The sequence below is a fragment of the Phalacrocorax aristotelis genome, chromosome 1 (genome assembly GCF_949628215.1).
Source record: "Phalacrocorax aristotelis chromosome 1, bGulAri2.1, whole genome shotgun sequence".
In the NCBI taxonomy this organism is placed as follows: Eukaryota; Metazoa; Chordata; class Aves; order Suliformes; family Phalacrocoracidae; genus Phalacrocorax; species Phalacrocorax aristotelis.
The window spans coordinates 72,548,641-72,569,143 of NC_134276.1; the positions used below are offsets into that span (position 1 = coordinate 72,548,641).

At 39.1% G+C, this 20,503-nt stretch overlaps 1 protein-coding gene and 1 long non-coding RNA gene across 4 annotated transcripts in view; both read right to left on the minus strand.

Moving 5' to 3' along the window:
- Positions 1-20,503, minus strand: part of EIF5B (eukaryotic translation initiation factor 5B) — a 37,214-nt gene that overhangs the window by 14,230 nt on the left and 2,481 nt on the right. For 2 of the 3 annotated variants that reach the window (XM_075092910.1, XM_075092900.1), the window contains exons 2-9: positions 7,040-7,165; positions 6,867-6,951; positions 5,825-6,476; positions 5,127-5,347; positions 4,800-4,950; positions 3,192-3,287; positions 1,917-2,003; positions 382-471 (exon numbers count right to left, since the gene is read on the minus strand). In XM_075092910.1, coding sequence (XP_074949011.1) covers positions 382-471; positions 1,917-2,003; positions 3,192-3,287; positions 4,800-4,950; positions 5,127-5,347; positions 5,825-6,326 — 1,147 coding nt within the window. In that variant the 5' untranslated portion in view covers positions 6,327-6,476; positions 6,867-6,951; positions 7,040-7,165. Of the gene's footprint in view, positions 1-381; positions 472-1,916; positions 2,004-3,191; positions 3,288-4,799; positions 4,951-5,126; positions 5,348-5,824; positions 6,477-6,866; positions 6,952-7,039; positions 7,166-12,189; positions 13,357-20,503 lie in introns of those variants that run through there. The other variant, XM_075092918.1, reaches the window with a different exon arrangement.
- LOC142057322 (uncharacterized) lies at positions 14,441-18,293 on the minus strand. The gene is made up of 3 exons (XR_012660602.1): positions 17,406-18,293; positions 16,331-16,420; positions 14,441-14,501 (listed from the first exon to the last, which is right to left on the minus strand). It is a non-coding gene; the product is annotated as an uncharacterized LOC142057322 (long non-coding RNA).

The window sequence follows — 20,503 nt, forward strand, 5'->3', positions numbered from 1 at the left end:
AAACACAGTACCAGGTAAAAGGTTTCCCTAAACTCCCAGAAGTTGCTTAAGCACATATTAAAAGGAGGATTTTTACTCCCATAAAAACAAGCAAAAAAATCCAACTGATTTAAAGAGATAACCGCACTGAAATGCGGTTGGATTGCTCCGATAATGGAGTCTTTCCAAAGGGTCTTCCTGAGCAGTATTTGTACAGTTTCTGAAAGTTCTGCCTTTGAGAAGAGGAACTTGTATCTCTGTATCATCACACTTGCCTCACAATTTATCTAATGGGGCAGGGGGAGAATCTAAATACAATATTATTTTGTACAGAAACTAAAAACTCAGCCCAAAGAAACACCTTAATCAGAAAAAGCATCTGTTTGGTATTTACATGCCCACCTTTCTCTCCATCTTCATCACTAACCATAGCTTCCCAGTCATCCAAACCCGCATCTTCCGTTTCTTCTTCCTCCTCCTTTTCCTCTGAAACTAAGAAATCCAACATTAAAGGAAAAGAAACAGCCCAGCAACATACAACATTTTTAGATGCCCCTTCCTTTGACATATTGACAACTGAAACTTACAAGTTTGCTGCTACCATAATTTTACCAAATTATCTCCATGTTCCCTAAATGGAAAATGCTGCATACCTAAGAAAGAATCTTCAATTCTCTCCACAAAATCTTACAGTGCTAGCATCTTCGCCTAGCAAAACATATTTTTGGAAGACATAGCTAAACTACTCATCTAGTTCCTGTCTACGTATAATGCGAGTGCCTGCTTAATGCATGCCACACAAACCTCTACCACAGCCACGCTCCTTGAAAGGACCTGCCCAATTAACAGTTAGCCACATGTAAAAAAGTGACAGAGAATCAAGAAAACACGTTGGGTTACAGCATTAATTTTAATTAGTGGGAAAATAACAAGTTGTCTATAAAAAGTGCTGGTTTAGGACTCCAGGTGCCTTAACATAATTATACTGCAGATTCCAGAAGTGTTAAATATATTCATTCCAGCAGGAATTCAGTCAGATATATGAAGAGACTGCAGCTCTTAATAACAGACAAATAGGAAAATGCAAACTTTAAACCCTCTCCAAAAGAGGCATTAAACAATACATATGTTGCAGCACAAGGAGTGTCATAAAATTTCAGCTCTTTGAAATGAAGTTCCAGACTGCTAGAATATTAACTGGGAACTAATGTTCTGCCAGCAAGCCCTTCTTTTTATGGCAATGCAATTGCTCCTTCAAGAGGTAAGTCAAGCTAGAATTAGAGTACACATTCAGCTTTGTTTTCAAAAAGTTGGAAATTTTGTCAGTATTTGTTTGACTTCAGCATAAGGGTAAAAATTGAAACAGTCCCTTTCCTGAGGAAGAAGTCCAGTACAATGTGATTTTGCCAAAACAAGTAAAAGTAGATAAAAATGAGGGCAACAATCACTTGCTATGCTGATACTCACTTCCACAAGCTAACCCATATCCACTGCATTCAGCACTTGTGAAAGCAAAACATTTGGAATCAAGAATACAATCACTGTGAACTCTGCACTATCAACACTAGAAGCAGCATATTTCCTCCCTACCCCCACCTAATAACTGACAAAACAGCCTTTTAGAATGCAAATAAGTCAAGAGAACTAATCATAAGGCACTGAATGTGCTTATTTGAGACAGTTGCCTAAGCCAATTGAACACTGAAGTTCACCCAGAATAAGGGACCTTTACAGTCCCATTCTGAAGCTTCATGCCTTCTTATTCCATAAAATTCCATCAGTTCCCACCCTTAGGAAAAGGAGGAAAAAAAACAGCAACTACCTCAAGAAAGGATGGCTACTCAGTCAGTCTCCATCCAACAAAGTATGATGCCTACCATGCAGCACTGCCTCACAGTCTTATTATGCGTTTTAAGGTCATTAGCGTTACTACTAACCTGGCTCTACTGGAAGAGGAGTGTCTTCTTTTACTGGTGTTTCCAGTTCTACAGCGTCTTCAGCTGGGGAAGTTACCTCCACACTTTCTGAAATTGCAAGAAAGCAAACGGGTTGCTACATTCTTTCAAAGTGCAAATCAACTTAGACATACAGCTTCACATTTAAGTTCTATGTTGTGCTGTTACAGGTAAACAAAATCTGAATTTATTTAATGCCAAGCTAACTGAACTCCCACTTACTGAGCTAAAACAAAAGTTAGACCATGTGGCTAATGGGAAAAACATCTGGCTTTCCAAGCAGTTAAACAGAATTATGTGATAGGTCAGTTATTGTCTAAGAGGATTACCATTGCTTTTGAACATTAAAAAACCCTTACTTTCTTTAAAATACAAGATAAAAATGAAGTCATACTAATGAACTACTCATTCTTGCTCCACAGTTCCGTATTTTTAAAAAATCATCAATTCAGATAAGCACTGCTCTCAATTCTTTTCACACACTCCTGTAAGTGGTAAGTAGCCACATAATGCATGTCATATGTAAAAAAAGAAACCAAAAAAAGAGCTAAACAACAAAGAAAAAAACTGATGCAAGGAGGCTTTCTTTCATTTAACATAAGGAATAGTCTTAAGAGTCACAGTAATACCCCCACAGTATTACTACAGTAATTACACAGTAATACTACAGGAAAACCACAACACACAAAAGTAAAAAATTCTGACACATTCACTCTATGTCTAACTAGTGCAATAAATTCTATGTTTTCAAAAATGCAACCTCTCTGAACCACTCATGCCCTGGAAATTTAATACTATTTTTATATACAAGAAAAAAAAAACAAAAAAAATGTCTCCAACTTAAACATACTAAACATAGGATCAATCCCCTTTCATCCTGGGGCATCTACTTAGACTTAATCACAAGTCATTGTTATTTACACTACATTGTATTTAACCTACATATTCACACAAGCATTCAATCTCACATTTGTAAAAGGCCTTGACATTCTGTACACCTCCAACCTTTATAAATTCTGAAGAAAATACGCAGGTTAGGAAAAAATAACAGTCAAGTAAGACTGTAAAACAAAGGATTAAATGAGCAGCCTTTAAAATAACTTTAGGATCCCAATACATCAGCACTTGCACGTGGGGGTGTCAAAAGAACCTCACAGGCACTCTGAAGCACAATTAGTTTAGGATTAGCTGACTTAGTCCACAAGCACTTCCAGAAGTATAACTAGTCTATTAAGATTCCCTACAGGCAAACTGCACCTTCTTTATTTTCTGGCTGCTGCTGCTTCTTTTTCTTTCTGTCTTCATATATTGGCCTCTTCTTTGGCACAGAGTCTTTGGATGGCACTTCAACACCTGAAAAAAAAATTGTTAGAAAAAAAATCCAAGTGATTAATTACTAAACGTAAGCTTTGATTTACATGAGAAGACATTTTCCAGAATTGCAAGATGGAGGAAGGAAGAGAGTGAAAAGTAGGTTTGATGCATATCTTGTTAAAAAGTCTGATTTTCAAAAGCTGCAAAACTTGAGCAAAGTATAGTTCTTCAAATACTCTGAACGCTCTCAAAAAGATCACTAATGGGGGGAGGGTGGGGACTGGGACAGCCCAGTCTGGTCTTAAGTCTCCAGTTTTGAAGCCATCACATACTTACAGAGGATTTCCTAAACAAACATTCCTCAAGTTTAACAAGCATATGTCAGTTTAAAGGCTGCTGTGCTAAAGCTAACTTAAAACCAGTCTGCCAGTCATCCTAGTTTCAGACAATCTAGAGCAGTTAAGCACGGGTCTTCTTAAAAGCTTACGGTTGTTCTGTAGATATTTTCCCTTTTGCTCAGTGTTGGGGGTTGGTTTGTTTGGTTTAAGAACATAGACCTTTTTTGGTATTAAGATAATGCCAAGTTCAAGTCATCAGCGTCATCTTCACCTCACCAAAAAAACAGTACTGTAATTTTGGAAGGGATTCAGTTAAAAACAGAAGTTTGGCACAAAGACAAACGAATAATTTCATTACTGCTGCACCTTCTGAAACACTCAGAACTCCTTCAAGTACTGCGTGATTTACAGTGTAAATGCGACAAGAACGCAGTTACGGCAGCACACAAATAGAAGGATTTTAATAACTACAGAAACAACTGAAGAGAAATGGCCTTTTTGTATGTTTAAAAGCTCCGAACATTTTACTAGCTACAGAGGTTCTTACCCTCACACATCCACCTACCAGCAGAGTGTCAGATAGTGTTCTCTACAAATACAAAAAGGATACTCAGCACTCAGGAATTCATTTCTTGTCTTAGCCACAAACAAGTTACCAGGAACTAGGACACGGGCTTACAATACATTGGATATATTTACTTCATTGCAATGGAAACAGATTATATTTGACAGAAAAGCAGGAAAGCTCCCATGCAATGCAAAGAAGCTAATGTAGTGTTCCCGTGGACTAGCTAACTTGAGGCAAGACAATGCACTTGCTTAAGTGAGCACATGAATTAATCTAAGAGGATCCAGATCACTGGTCTTACAAGATCTGCAGCACAGCCCATCTGCTTTCCCTGACCTTTGGACTAGGCGATGGAAAGAAGTGATGTTTCCTAAGTTCCATAACTAACTTCTTTAAATCACGAGTGGAATGTATTAAGAAGTTGGATATTTAAAGAGTAAAACTAAAATGTACAGACATTTAAACCTACTTAAAAAAAAGGAGGGGGGAAAGGGGGCACACACTGCCTTCCTTGACAACAGAGCAGCTTTACATGGAATCACTCAGTATTTGCTCTCCTAGCTGCAGATAGAAAAAACAAGCACAGAGCAATGAGGGGTATGAATTTTTTATTATTTTATTACTACTTTAAACTTTACTGCTTACCCTGAGCTTGGAGTAGTTTAAGAGTAGCCTCTGCTCTGGCTCTGGCTTCTCGTTGAGCTTTTGTTAAGAGTTTTCCCTCCTTCTTCAATCGCTCCTTCCTCTCTTTTTCCTTCTGTTTCTTTCTTTCTTTCCTCTCTTGCTCTAATCGTTCCTAGAAAAAGGTTAAAAAAAACATACAGAAGTTTTAAAGCATGGTTTGCACAAAAGCTGGGCAAGTGTATATTCTATTGGTGAGAAACATGTTAAGGACTAATCTGCCAACCCGCAAGGGTACAGGTTAAGATCACCCTCTCCCTCATTCTACCCTCAGGGTAAGATACACGGTACCTCCTCTTTGCGCTTTGCTTCTAGTTCCTCCAGTCGTCTGATACGTTCTTCCTCCTCTCTTTTTGCCCTTTCCTCCTCCTCTTTCATTTTAGCCAAGGCTTCTTGCATAGCTTTAACTGTGGCTTTACTGGGACCCTTTTTCTTCTCTTTCTCTTTTTCTTCTTTCTCACCTTTCTTTTTTTTCTTGTCTTTTTTCTTTTTGTCCCCCTCATTGTCATCAGCTACAGAGAGAAGAGGTATACATTCAAAGATCCCAGAAGTGTTAAAGATACTATAAATACAACTAACATCTCAAATATGATAAGCACCACCAAAGGAGGAACATTTTGACTCGCTACTACATAAGCGCTTAAGAAAAAATTAAAACTGCCTCTTAAGTTACAAAGTCAGGTCCTGAAGTCTTCAAGTAACAGAATAACTGGGAAGTAAAGAAGTATGCTTGCAATACAGAACCGTAAGCATACACTGTAATGAGAATTCACCATCTGGCTTTTGTTTTCCCATGTACCTGAACAAACTACAGGCCAGAAAAAGCACAGCCACGTAAGCCAACACAAAGAGGCAGACAAGGCTACCAAATGTCTGGTATTCCAGATTCAGAATAAAGCAACAAATCCTCCTCACTGCCTGCCAACTCTTTGGCCTTCTTACGAGAGCTACAGTGTTTAAATTACAGTTTTAGAAACCACATTACAAACCCTCTGTTCCTGCAGGAGTCTCTCCTTTTTCCCCAGGGCCAGCAGTTGCCATGACTTCTGGAGAAGCCTTCTCTTCAGCTTTTTTTGGAACTTCCTTCAGCTTTGCTGGTTCTTTACCACCTTCTAGTTCTTCCTTCTCTTTCTGCTTCCTCAGTTTGGCTTTTTCTTCCTCACGTTTTTTCCTTTCACGTTCTTTTTTTTCTGCCTTCTTTTGAGCCACTGTTTTTACTTTGAATGAAGGTTCTTCTTCATCATCCCCACTTTCAGCAGCAGGAGCGGACTTGGGTTTTTGGTTTTTCTTTTGACCTTTTCTAGACTGGGAGACCTCATCCGAGTCATCACCGCTCTCACCTGTAGACACTGCCCCCCCACGCTCTTTGCTTTTCTTAATGTTAGTTTCATCTTCTTCTGAGAGATCATGCTTTTTATTTGACTTCTGAGTTTTCCCTTTGCTTTTCTTAAGCTGTGTCTCATGATCATCATCATCACTGCCAGCAAGCATGTCTTGTTTTGCTTTCTGAGTTTTTTTAGATTTTTTATCTTTATCTTCCACTTCCTCACTGTCATAGTCATTTTCCAGATTGGTTTTTTTACTCTTTCCTTTCCTTTTTTTATCTTGTTTTGATAAGCTGTCTTCATTGTCATTTTCAACCTGGTAATTAAACAATTAAATAATCAGCCATGAAAAATTACTTGCTGTTTTAATGCTGCTACTTAGCTCACGAGATGTCAAGAAAAAATTCTATTATTGAAGACAAAGTTTGAAAGCAATAACTATTCCTGACAAGTGTACTACACCTCAACCCACAATTAAAATTTATTCTGATCAGCTTTGAATAATGAAGCCATGGCTTCTGTTAAAATCTTTCACAACTGACTTTGCTATGATAAGACGATCAAGTATAATTAAGAATCCATGCTAGCTGCCAGGTTTCACATAGGACCTCCAACCACACTGCAACACTAGAACTTTTCTGGGTCAGAGGTGTCTCGTATTCCAAATACTTCCTATTAAATAGCCCACCTCCCTCTCAGTGTTCACCTTTCCTGTAGAAGGTTCCCTGTCAACTTTCCCTCCTTGTGCCTCTATTGACAGTTCTTCCAGCTCCTTCAGGATATCATCTTCACTAAAATAAGAAAGAAGTTATGGTACTTCAGTAACTGAGTTTTTGTATATTACCACAAAGTAAGATAGAGGAAAAAACCTGAACTTACTCAAAATCCTGTTTCTTCTTCTCTTTTTTCTTTTTGCCTTTGGATTTCTGAGAGTCTTGTTCCTTTGCAGCTCCTGCACCTTCTATCTCAGCAGCAAGGGCATCAATATCAATATCATCTTTTGCACTAAAATGCAAAAGGCAAGTAGGGTTATCAAGAGTTCAAACTCTAAGTTTACATAAGTAGAAGCCATCTGCATAAAACAAAAGCTTCAAAATGTAAAATCAATCACCAAACACAAGCATTGCAGGGGCAAAACCCACATTTAACACACCATTATGCACTATTACCTTACTCTACCCAGTAGGATGAAAAGAAAAAACATTCACACATTTAGTCAGCTTGAAGGGAGGTGGAACAGTGAAACTTGTCCAGTTCTTGCAACATTTACTTTAAAAGTTTAGATGTGAGATTTAATAAAACTTCTTGGAAGAATGTAACTAGACCGTTTCACTTTGTTCCTCTGAAAGATAAAATGTTTGGCCATTCAAATCACAGTAGGTGCCACTGACAGAAGAGCAGCCCCCACAATGAAAGTCCAAATAAGAAGCACAAATAGGAGAAATCTTGCAATTTAATAACCAGTTTAATAACCAATTTAATAACTATTAAGAAGCACTTACCTGCCCCTTTAAACACCCTTTAGCAAACAAAAACAGCTACTGTGGTTTTGTTTAGCAAAGAAGTGGAAGTTCTTCACAGCTTCCAACTTAGGGTAACAGCTGCCTATGCTTTGCCATGAGACTTGTCTTTCAAAATATTCTTGTCTTTCAAGACAAGAAGTCACATGGAAAAACACAGTTCAGCCCCGAGCCAGACTCTAAAGCAGATCATAAAAAATGCCAGTGCAGTTGGCAAGCAATCATTTCTACCACTTGCCTTAGGATTACTTCTCCCAGACCTCAAGAAAGCCAAAAGAAGTTTCACTAAGCATCTGAAATATGCACCCTTCTTTATTCGATGGCATTACATCAAGTTTCTCTTTCAAAAGCATTTTCTTTTCTTGCTATAAATAACCTCTCATCTGCAACTAAACAGAAGTGGCATTTCCCTGTCCTTTAACAATATCTGTAGTTCAGATGCACTTTTTTCTTGACTCGTACCATGAGAATTAAGCAAAGTCTAACTCTAGTGTCCAGAGGTTTTTCCACCTAATCACACTCAGGATGCAATTTTAAGAAAGGAGACTTACCTGTTCCCTGCTTCACACACAGAACTATGGTACTCAGACCAAAACTGGTCTATTAAAGTAGAAAGTATTAGGATGCTACTTTTATCACAGCCTGCAGTTTCAAAAATCATTTAATCAATATGCTATTATTCTCATCTAACTCCCTCTTAAGATATCTGAACAGAAAACTGTACTCTGTTTCACAATTTCACTGTCTCAGTTATTACCACCCACTTAGGGCAAATCAGTCAGCAATGGCTGACCCACCAAATACCTGAATCCACATCCACAAAATAAGGGAAATAAATTTCTTCCAAATTCAGGACCTCCAAGATATCAGCAAGTTCTAAACTACCACAGCTCCAGCACTGTCAATTTACAAACCCAGAAGTTGAGTATTAATAAAGAAAATCAAGTACTTAATTATTCCTTTAAAGATTCTGAAATTCAGTATGTCTAAGCAGTATTTCCCTTCACAAAAGGAGAGGGTTGAGAGAATAATTTTGCAAGTTTAGGTGAATGCTGTCATTCACAAACCCATTTTACCCCCAAAATTGGGCATCAGCAAGTCACCAAACACTGCCTATATGTGACAATAGCACAAGTAAGCAACAATGCACTTTTTTTAAAGGCCAAGATTGCTCATTTGTATTTTCAAGGTCTTACATTTTCTTCTATAGAGACTGAACAAACCAAATAAAAAGCAGTACAATGAAGCACTTGACTGTACAACATCCTTATTACCAGAGATACTTCTAGTCAAGAGAAGAAAAAACATGTCTTGAATATACCTAGTAGTACTTATGTGCTGACATGATAAGCAATACATTTCTCAAAAAAATGTACCTCAGATTGTTAATGTAAGATTTTAAACCAATTCCCACCTCCCCCAAGAGGAAAGAACAAACTTTTGGGCCATTTCCACCTTAATAAATTGCTGAAACATCAAGTCAGATGTTAAGAGCTGTTTTTATAAGCAGTTTAACTGGCTGTACACCCGCAGCAGCATATACAGCTGAAATAAAAATGTCAGCAATCACCTCTACACCTAGAGTTAAGACCCACATATCAGGCTAACTATATTACATCTAGGCCTGCATATAGGCCCTCACATTTCTTTTTGCATTAAGTGCAGCATATCAGTTTATTAAGCACACTTGCTCACTTCCTCCTACTCTAAGAGTTAATGGAGGAGATTGAGTCAAATCCAAGTTTGAAATAGTTTGAAGAGACCAAAATACAAGCTCCACTACTACTTCTTCCGTGGCTGTACTGCTCCCACTACTACAGGATCTTAACAATGTGGCTGTAGAGATGTTAAAGAGCCAAGCCTTTAAACAGCTTATATTTTACATGGATATTCTCAAGGCTGACTTTTCATATTGCAACTTTACACAGAAAGTTATGTCCAAACGTAAACAACATGGTTCTTATGCTATTAGAAAAGAGGATGCTTATGGCACCTTATGTTTTCCAGGATACAGGCTTTAAGGGGGTGGGGGTTTATTTGTTTTTAAAATCAATTCACTTCAACTGAACCTTGAAGAAAACTCCTCTGGGGCTAAAAAAAAAGATCTCAAATCAAACACTGAAAAAATTAATCCACAGTTATTAAGCTCTAACACCCACCAGCAAGAACACTTCAGGAATAGTAATGAAGACTGTTCAGCTGTCACAACAGTGGCATAAACACAGTATAAGAGCCTTTCCAACCTTGGCTTCCACTGCTCAAGTCAATGGTTTCCAAGAAATCTATACTTTCTACTGCATTTCCATTTACTAAGAAACGACACAGCAGGCTTCAAACATTTGAGCCTGGATGAAGTAAAAAGTAAAATTCAGGCTGCCTGCATTTATATATACAGCAACATATGCAGTTATAATTCTTAAGAACTGTACAGCAAGAATATTTTGGAAAGCCAAGGAATTCAAATATTGCCTTCCATCACTAAGAGTTTATTCCCATACAGACCTTGAATTTCCCTACCTTTTAAAACAATATTCCACTAGGATTTCATAACAAAAGGAAGTTGAAAAGAAGACGGAGAAGGTGCCCTCCCTCTCTTCCTGGGAGATTCTTATGGCATAAGGAACCCAATGCATTTAGATACATAACAGGAGAGCTTATTTCATAGATTCACAGTATGGTTTGTGTTTGAAGTGATCTTAAAGACTGTCTAGTTCCAATCCCCCTGCCACGGGCAGGGACACCTTCCACTACACCAGGTTGCTCAAAGCCACATCCAACCTGGCCCTGGCAGTGGAAGACACACCTAGGAAACTTTCCTGTAAACTTTAAGCAGTTCACAAACATTTCAGAAACCCAAATACTCTTGCCAGGAACCTTCTCCTCCAAGTCCTCCAAAAGGTCTCCACCCATCCTTTCTTGCCCCTCCACTCAGCCTTCACAAGGGTCCTAACCCCAACCCTAAGAGTGCCTGATACAGGAACCTGAAAGCAGCAGTACACTCAAACAGTTTTCAGTTCTGACCTCAAATTGCTTTCACATGAAGACTTTGTATACAGACTTCACAGCCTCACTGCCTTAGGCCATTCAAGCTCATAATGCTTTGGGCTCAAAGGAGGCTTGCTGTTGATCCAATTCACACACCCAGATAACCTCATGTTTCCCCAGCGCAAGAGGCTCAAGGAGGTCTGGAAAGAGTGAAACTGGAAACAAAGTGCTACTGCACTGCTGAGAAGGAGTTATTTCCCTGATTTTCTTTTGTCTCCATTTCAGAAGTGAAGCCTGAGCCACCTTCCGTATTCACATACTTTTGATGCTAGCCTCTATATTTGCTGCCAGATATGAAGAGAGTTCTGAAATTGCTCAATCAGCATTTCAATGCAGTAAATTACAGCAAGAGTTAGGTGTGTGTAATTCACTCAAACTTAAACAAGCAATTTTCAAAACATTGAACAGCTGCAGACATTCTTCCATGGAGGTGTGTGACTAATACAGGGCAAAACTATGCAGTGGGAAAAGACACAGCAGTCCACCTAATTAAAGGAGATGACAGTAACCCATAACAAGCCTGCAGAGATCACCACATTTCAGATACCAAGCCAAACTATTTTTCTTTACAATCACATCACTGATCAAAAAAAGTGTTTCTACATTTCCCCTATGCAATTTCATTGCCTTTTGCCATTTAAGCAGGGATTACACAATGTAAAACCAAAATATTCCAAAGCATTTTAAAAGTAGCATATACAAACATCTACATACTTTATACTGAAAAATACCGACCTTACTGCCCTAGAAATGACATTAAGAAATCATCTGTTGCCCAAAAGGATTCCAATACACGTTGTCTGCATAGACTACTGAAAACCTGCAGCACACAGGGAAAGCCACTTATCAGTAGATTCCCAAATATTCATTGGGTCACTAGTTAATGCCATGCTAGCACATCATTCTGTACCAAAACAGCATCAAATATACTCAGATCATCCCAAGTAAGCATTTAGAGATTTTTAAGACAGTCACAGGCAAAGAAAATTCAACATATCTCACACAATCAAAGCATCAAATCAGGCCAGTATCAGAAAGTGATACTCCAAAATCCAACCTAAACCAGTGTTACATGTTAAGCAAAACCAATGACAAGTAAAGCTACAATCCCAAATCCTGCCTGTAAGAGAAAGCATGAAACATTCAGTGTGAAAATTGAAGGAGAGTTAGGAAATAGATTAAAAGGTGTCACCTACCGCTGGCTAAGTCAGACATAAGAAGACAGCCAATAGCTCTCCTACTTATAAGATCCCACATAGTTGCAAGCTATTGAGTCAGAAAAGTGGAAAAACCCCATGACTAATAGATGCAGGATCTGTAGAAACATCAGTTTCTCTTGCTAGTAAAGCAAGGAAGCAATACTTAAAACTAGAATCCCAGTTTAAAAAAAACACACAAAAAACCACAACAAAACCCTCAGCTATTACATAGTATCTGCTAAAAAAACATTGAAGTAGCACATACCTTAAAGTGTTGGGCTTTTTTTTGGAGGGGTGGAGGTTGGTTGTAAAACATGAGAAACCAGTACAGTTTTGGAGCAAGTTCTTTTTCTGATGCAATGGCCTGCAACAGTCAGAACCTAGAAATTCCCTGTGGAAGCCATCACGAGGCCAGAGTTCACCCTAACACACGCTTTGATTTACAGATGTTCAAGCTTATGTTAATCCCAGTTTCCACATAATAGGGTTTGCTTTATTCTTAAGGGTGAGCTTTGCAATTTTGCTTACAAACACTTAAATTGTAAAGTTCCATAGTTTCTAACACTTGTGCACAGAGATATGTATTTTTTAAGTTTTACTTTTTCTTTTGCAGGGGTTAATTAGTGCTCATCTCACCAGAACAGAAGCTGTCATGCTCCAAATCAAGATTTAAACTTAAAACTCTGAAATAAGATAAAAAACAACACAGTATTTCAGAACAGACATTTCAATTATCTAACACTTCTCTCTTTCACAGAAGGTTAAAAAAATTACTCCAAGTACTGGCATAGTTAATATATTCATCACTAGGGATTTTCATAGTGTAAAGCTTCCATACTACGGACAGATACCACATGCAATATAATTTCTGTAACAGACAAATCTAGGCACAGAAACTTGAAAGACTTCCTGGGAATTGCCCTGGAAAACAAGGCCAAATGTGGGGAAGACAGGATTACAGCTATTGAGATAAGAATCAATAGACTTTTAGCACTTTCCTTTGCTCAGTGACCTTCTGCAGCTGAAATGCATAACTGCCCTTCCTTGCCCAACAAGCTCCTCCAGCTTTCCAGCAGGTTCTAGTGAAGAATAGCCTTGCAAGCCAACTGACACCAACAGCATTGCACAGATGCTCTGCTAACAGGCAAGCATATTGTATCAGCAAGACCACCAAACGTGCCTGTTTTCCTCATGCTCTTCCCTAAGATCACACACAGTTATGACTCCGAGTACACCTCTTACAGTGGCTTCAATACATATCCTCAAACACTGGGCAAAACTTCATCACAAATAGGCACTGTGCATCTACATGTGACAGAAATGGCATCCTGACTAGGCAGCAATAAGATAAAGAGCAGAGGAAACTATTAATCCATACATGAACTGAAAGAGTGGGGCAAAAGGATTAATTAGCAGTATACAAAGGAGCTGAACTACCCTCATATCAATCTGAATCATATAATTGGGTAAATGAAACCACAGAAATAAAATGGAAGAATTCAGCTTAAAATGAGGACAAGCCCTTAACTACTGGAAATCCAACATCCAGCTTTGCAAAGTCAACATGATAACGCTCTCTTGCTGAAACTAAAACTAGAAAGTACATGCAGACTCGAAGATCACAAGGACTTTTTGATCCACTGCACTGACCGACACAAATATGATTACTAAAGCTTGCCTTCATCTTGCAGCTAACTGCGATAACAAGCTAAGTCAAATTAGGCTCAAAATATTTTAGTTCGGATTGGTTTCAAGCTGTCTCTGTAAAGATGACGTTCAAGTATCAGAAATCACTGCACAATTAAAAACAGACTAAACCCAAACATTCATGTACATGGAGAAGAGTCAACAAGTCAACACAGCAAGAAAAATCACATCACAACTGTGAACTCACTGCCCACATTCCTGCATAATCAGAAGAGTCATTTTTGCTGAGGCAACTTTGGAGATATTTCATCATCTACATGACACCAGCTCTTCTAACCACCTTCAAAGGAACACCACTGTCATTAAGTCATTTTGTTTTGCTTAAAAAAAGCTACTGACTTCAGGAACACTGAAAAGAAGCTGAGCCATCTGTTCCCATGTGTTTGTCTAAAACTATTGCAAAACCAAAGTAAAACTAAATACTTTTAGACAGGTCTTTACCATTACTACTTTACCAACCCTCTGTATATGTGGGTCATAAGCCCAGTAATAAGGATGCATTTCTAAATACAAGTCTACCCAAAATTAGCAAGTTATCAGTGCTGAATGGCATATTTGTAGTTGGTTTTCTTGTAGGTATTAAGATAAATTGGCATTCTCTCTTCCAAAAAAAAGAGTTCTTTTAAAGCAACTGGTTTAAAATGCTCTAGACCATAAACTACTTCGGAAATAATTATTTAGTTTCTCAAAACCACACACCACTAGCTTGTCTTTAAGTGGGTTATGAAATTGAAAATGCAAGCATCTGCTGGCTCAGCAAGGCTATTCAAAATATAAAAACAAAGCTGTAGTCTTTTTCTCATTCTTACCTATCAAAGAATGTGAACACCACAAGCTTCTCTTTTAGAAGTAGAAGTCACCTTGTATTTCCTGCCAAAAACATTTAAATTACATGTCTAAGACAGTTTGAAATTCAGGAAAGAATGAACTGCACACCTTCCTCAGCCCCAGAAGTGAAGGAGTGTCCAGATGAGCACCAGCTGTGCAACCCACCACTGCAGCTGACAGCACTTACAGAAAAAAAAAAAATCACATCCCCAGAAAAAGGCCTCCCTCACCTTGCCTCTTCCTCAAGCTAAGGGGCAGCAGAGGGGAGCAGCGACTTCCTTCCTCATCCCCAGCCATGCTTTCCCCTCTCATCAGCTCAGGTAATCCTGTGGACACAAGTCCTCGCAGAAAACACTTTTTCAGCTGGCAGATCAAATCGTACACCTGAGTTGCATGGTGGGCATGTAAACATCGGATCCAATGCAATGGAAGCAGTTAGAGCATGCAGCTGGGGACAGCCAGGGTAAGCACCTAAGGCGGGAAATGTCTGATAGCTCAAGTGAATTAAGCGTGATGTGAATCTACACCTTAGCTATTTTTCCCTAGTAAGATAAAGGAAGCTGGTGACACTACCTAATTACATGAGACAGCAAGGAAGAAAATTTGACTAAAATGGTAATTGCTTTTTATTCAGGCTCCCAAGAGAATGATTCAATTTTTAATATTAAAGTCATGCCTTCTCTTTCAAGTTTGGGTGGGGAAAAAGAGTAGAATAACTATCAGCTAAGGAAAGCCTTCTGAAAGAGACACAGAAATCATAACTTTTAACCCCAACAGGTTTTCAAAAAAGGGGAAATATTTTCCAGAACCCAGATTTAAGAAAAAAGAAAAATATTAGAAAGCTCACCACAACATAAAATTCCCATTTAAACAAAGATATAGCAAAACTTCAATATAAAAAGCTTCTTCTGTTGTGGCTAGCAGTCGGCAACACAGAGCTCTGGAAGGAAGCAGTTCTGCAAGGTTCAGTGTAAGTGTTTATGTCTCAAGACAGCAAGATGACTAAAAGCATGGAATATGAAGCACTAGGTAAAGAACTAGCATTTGTTCTTCCCCAACTAGTTCTTTTGGGGTTGGCTTGTTTAGAAAAAGGGCAAAAATGACAAAAATTAACTCCAAGCCCAGTGTTTCACAACTTCCATATCCTATGTGTATCTCATTGTATAAAATCAAAATACATCACAAAAATACCACTTGGAACGCTTCATGACATACACTTGAGATTGTCTATAAACCTGAAGAGCAAAGGATGCCCACCTACATTAACTATAATTAAAGCACATACTTCATCTAACAGCATGTACCTAAAGAAATATATTTCAGAGTTAAGATAGCAGATTCATGTTTAAAATCTCCACTAGACTACCATAAAAGAAAAAAAAAAAACAAAACAAACATATGGCAAGAAAAAGTCATCAGTCCTGTAAACACCAGGATCATCAAAACACATCTCCTGTAAGATACCGACTGCTTTCAGACCAGAACACCCACCAGACTGCACTGTACTTTTTTAGCAAGCCAAATTGAACTACTGAATTAGCTATGTGCACACATAATTTGCCTGCAGAAAAATTATTTCCACTACCAGTCCAGGGGACTATTTTTGAGAAGGGAGTCAGAGGGAGAGAGAGAAATATTATGCAAGCATTAAAAGTTACTAAACTGGAGGTTTTGCCCAGAACTGTAACCTTGACTCCTAGGCAGCTTTAGTCGATGAACAGCACAGAACAAATGTACAGCAATGTACATGAGCCCAGAGCCAGAAAAACATGACAGTGCTAATGCAATTAGAACTGGCAAAGGTATTAGAGCCATTAGCTTGTCTGGCTTGATATCATGAGTATCAACAACAGCAGCATCACTTAACTTACCATAAACCTCTCTATTCCGAGCAATGCTTTCCAGGGATCTTCAGGGAACTGAAGGAAGAGTTTCTGCAATTCCTGCTGGCTTGTAATGTACTATTTCCATAAACAGTTATACATAAGGTTTAGATGCCTTCATGAAGGTAACATGAAAATAATTAAGACTTCAACATGAAAAGCTGTTTCTAACTATCAACTTAGTTTACTGCAGTGATTTTTCATTTATGTTGCCATTACCACAAATATCTGAAGATCCTTGTAGTCTTTTCACAATGATGCTTTGCTTAAAAAAGAAATCCAAAGTGTGTAGAAATAGTTTTCTTATAAATACAAAATGCCTGCGTTTAAAACTATGGGCTTTGGGAACAGAAATATGCATTTGCATAGAACAGGCCAATAAATTTCTGTAACAGAGAAATGTTTTGCATTATTTTACTCCATCTTTCTGTACAAAATCCTGTCATCTTCCACATGCGATTTGCAAAACAAGTATTTCAGGGGTTTATCAGCTGTTCTCCTTGACAGAGCTGCAGAAAGCTTTGCTTATGGAAGTATTTCTGAGAAGCAGATAGAAACAGTTATTATAATTTTTCTGGTGTACAGAATGTTTCTGAACTACAGCTATCCATCAGCTTTCTGGCCTTCACAGAATTTTCCCACACAACATTAAGAAGATTTTACTTAACACACTAATAAAAAAAGAGCCAAATAGAATGACTAGACAATGCCAGCAATTTAATTTGCAGAAGAGAAAGCAATATATAGCATCAGCACTGTAAGTCTTATTTTAGCAGCAGTATTCATTCTTGGCTGCAGAATCACAGCTGGCACCTGCAACTTCTAAAGCAATATGCATGAATGATCAGAGTGGTATGCCTAGGCAACAGTTCCCAGATATTAAGGGGCACAAGAATAAACACACCTAAGGACTACCTACTGGAAGCTAAGGAAAATTACTGAGAAGATGATGACTTAAGGCTGGGAGAACAGGAAAAACACACAAAAAGCTAATACCATCAGGGAAGAGATCCATATTCCAGCCAGGAAATGATTTGTAACATAGAGTATATAGCACACTTACTCGGAAATCTACAGCAGCAGTTTGAGGCTTGAATTCAAAGCAGAGTTCTGTAGTTTACAGCAGCCTTTCTTCCCACACATTAAAAAAAAAAAAAGTCCTACACTAAATTCATGAAGACAGCCGGGGAGAACTTTGACATACCTTCTGCCATTACAGCTCTATCCAAGAACCAAAGCATAACACATCACTCCCAGGAAGAGCTAGACTACACATCAGAACACCCACTCTTCCCTTAGGAAAGTCTGGAAATTCAGATACCTCCTATTTTTATTGAAAGGTTTGCTATGAAGCTTCATTTGAAAATAAGTGATCAACACAACCATAAAAAATCCAAAGACAAAACAATTCAAGCAGCTTCCATATGGCTTAAGAGCTATTTATGACCCAACACACTCTCCACCTTTACAAAGCACCTCTCTAACACATGACACTTCCACAGTGACCATATATCTGACCATTCTAGACAAATATGTTCTCCATGGACAGATGAACAGCAATAAAGCAGCGGAAGTCAGTAAAAGAGTTCCAGAGGAATATACCAGAGATGCTTGGTATAGTAGAAACAGATTTGTAGGTGTATTTGTTCAGGTTGTAATCTGCATTCATAACAGGCTATGGTCCTGCATTCCCCTTCTTCCCCTGCTCACCACAGCTATCATCTCCTTCGTGGTCTTGTCCCTGGGTACTTATACCCTCTTTCCATGACAAAATTCATCCTCACCCTCATTTACCAGCACACTTCCCGGCCATATATATCAATACTCACCAGCATGACCTCTACTGTACTTAGCAGAAACAAGGGAGGGGGGAACTACATGACAGAAGTCAAAGCTATGGGGGTGAGAGGAGAAAAGCAGAGTAAAGATGACTTGTACCTTCTGTAACTTGTCTCTGTATGTCAGAAGACAAGCAGAAAATCTCCTTCCTGTCACATCAATTCTCAAACCAATATTCACAACAGACGTACCACCTGCATCTTCCCACATGCTTCCTCCACACTGCAAGCAGCTCTTGAGCTGCTGCCTGCTTTGGGAGAAGCAGCCAAACAGGATGTAAGGGACTGTATCTGTAACGTAGTTGCTGGGGAAGGAAAGAGAGGAAAACAAGGAGGAAACAAGTAACACTAAACAGCACAGAATTGAAGATGTGGGAGACAAAACCCACTGGAAGCCTTTGCTTCCACAGTGCCATTCTTCCCTCGCTCTGCTGGGAACAGAAGGTGAACTGATGGCAGATGACAAAGTTCAGCTTCAAGCTACAGATTCAAATATGTGACGCAGCCTCTCCCTTGAGGGAGCCTGACATTCACAGGCTAGAACCAACACCACCAGATGATGGTGGTGCCTCTGCAGATAAAGCCTAGTCCAAAACATCACTGGCCTTCTAAGCCCCTCGTCACCCACTTTCCCTCAAACTCCCTACTAAGAAATATACCCTAACTGTCCTGTCCTACTTCTCAAACACATATATGTTTGAATAATTCTTCGACATCATCCCTCCCATTGCCATACAACTATATAGCCCTGTAACATGGTATTGCTACTGCTAGTAGCAGACCACAAGCTCTGTTCTGCATTTGCAAGGCCTTCGGACTAAATAAAGCCTGCCAGGCTTACTTTGGCTGAACTCTTCTTGACCTGCCTGAAACTTTTACTTGATTTCGCTGTGATAGCAATTTCTCTAACTGACCAGGTGCCTATGCCTAATTGGTTCTACTTTTGTTTTCGCAGGCATGCTGCAACCACAGGTCCACAGAAAGCAGTAGCAAGCAATTACTCTCTATAGAATGAGATTTTCACAACTCTGCAACAATGACAGAGTGTAGAGAAATACAGGCCTGGGATGGTAGCAGAGGCCTTGAGAAGTAGAGATGCAGGATGCAGCAGAGAGTAGCGCAGGCATGGGATAAACAGAGATGGCTCATACAGGACTTGGCACTGGACGCCCCATAACTCACCAGCGGTCAGCTAAAAGAAATACAGGCCTGGACAAAACTGGTTTTAGGGGTAACAAGCAAGAAAGAAATAGTATCTGACATACAGCGCCTTTTACATATGTAGATGTAACACAGCACTGCAAACCAATGAAGAGCAAAGGCATATAAGCACATTAGCAAGCATATAAAAATGATCTCAAGTGGATCCTAGAGTGAGGAAGATAAAGCCAGCAACATGAAAGACCATATTGCTCATCATGAAGGACCTCTGATGCTGACAACTCACCACAGCAGCTTACCACCACCAGGTTGAAACCACTGACCTTCGGACTCAGAGCAGCAGTGAGATGGTAAGCATCTCCTTAAGCTGCGTTATTGCTCCAACTTTTTATAACAATTAGATCTGGATTAATAATCATTAGGCTCTTAAGATTTCAGTTATTCTAAAAATAAATTCTTAGCCTCTCTTTTAAGGTGTGCTGCCATTTAGACATAAATGAAATTTTGCCCATAGCACCCAACAGGGGCCCACACTCAGTAATTTACAGAGGCACAGAAACACATGTGGAGAAACACAAAGAGAACAAGGTATCCCATAGGCACCAAGGCTCTCAAAGTGTCCCCTGCACACCAGCCACTGTCACCGGAATGGCCCTGAGCAGCAGCACTTCAGTACCTAAAGGCTTCTGAATGATTCTGCCATCAACCACACCAGCTACAAAGATAAGCACCAGGCCTTCTTTCCTTGAGCACAAAGGTCCAACCTTTCCCTCTTCTCTCTCAAGTCACACCTGATTCATCTCCACACCAGAGCAGCTCCCAAGATACACCTGTGAAACAGAGCCCATGAAACAAGCTGGTAACAACAGACACTATAAAGCACCACATATGACATGTCAAACAGCATGAAGAAAAATAATCAGACAAGCAAAATACCTCACCAGCAAAATATCTACTACCCAGAAAGGACCAGAGAAATTAAAACAGCTTACACCCCGGCCTGGTAAAAGGTAACAACCTTAAGTCACTAACATCAACTTCTTAATGCAATGCACATCTGAGTATTAAAAAGGCTTAGAGAGGGAGTGATATTTTGTGAAATAGCCTTCACAGGGAATACTTTTATGAAAGAAACAATGACTCAGAAAGGACATACAAAATG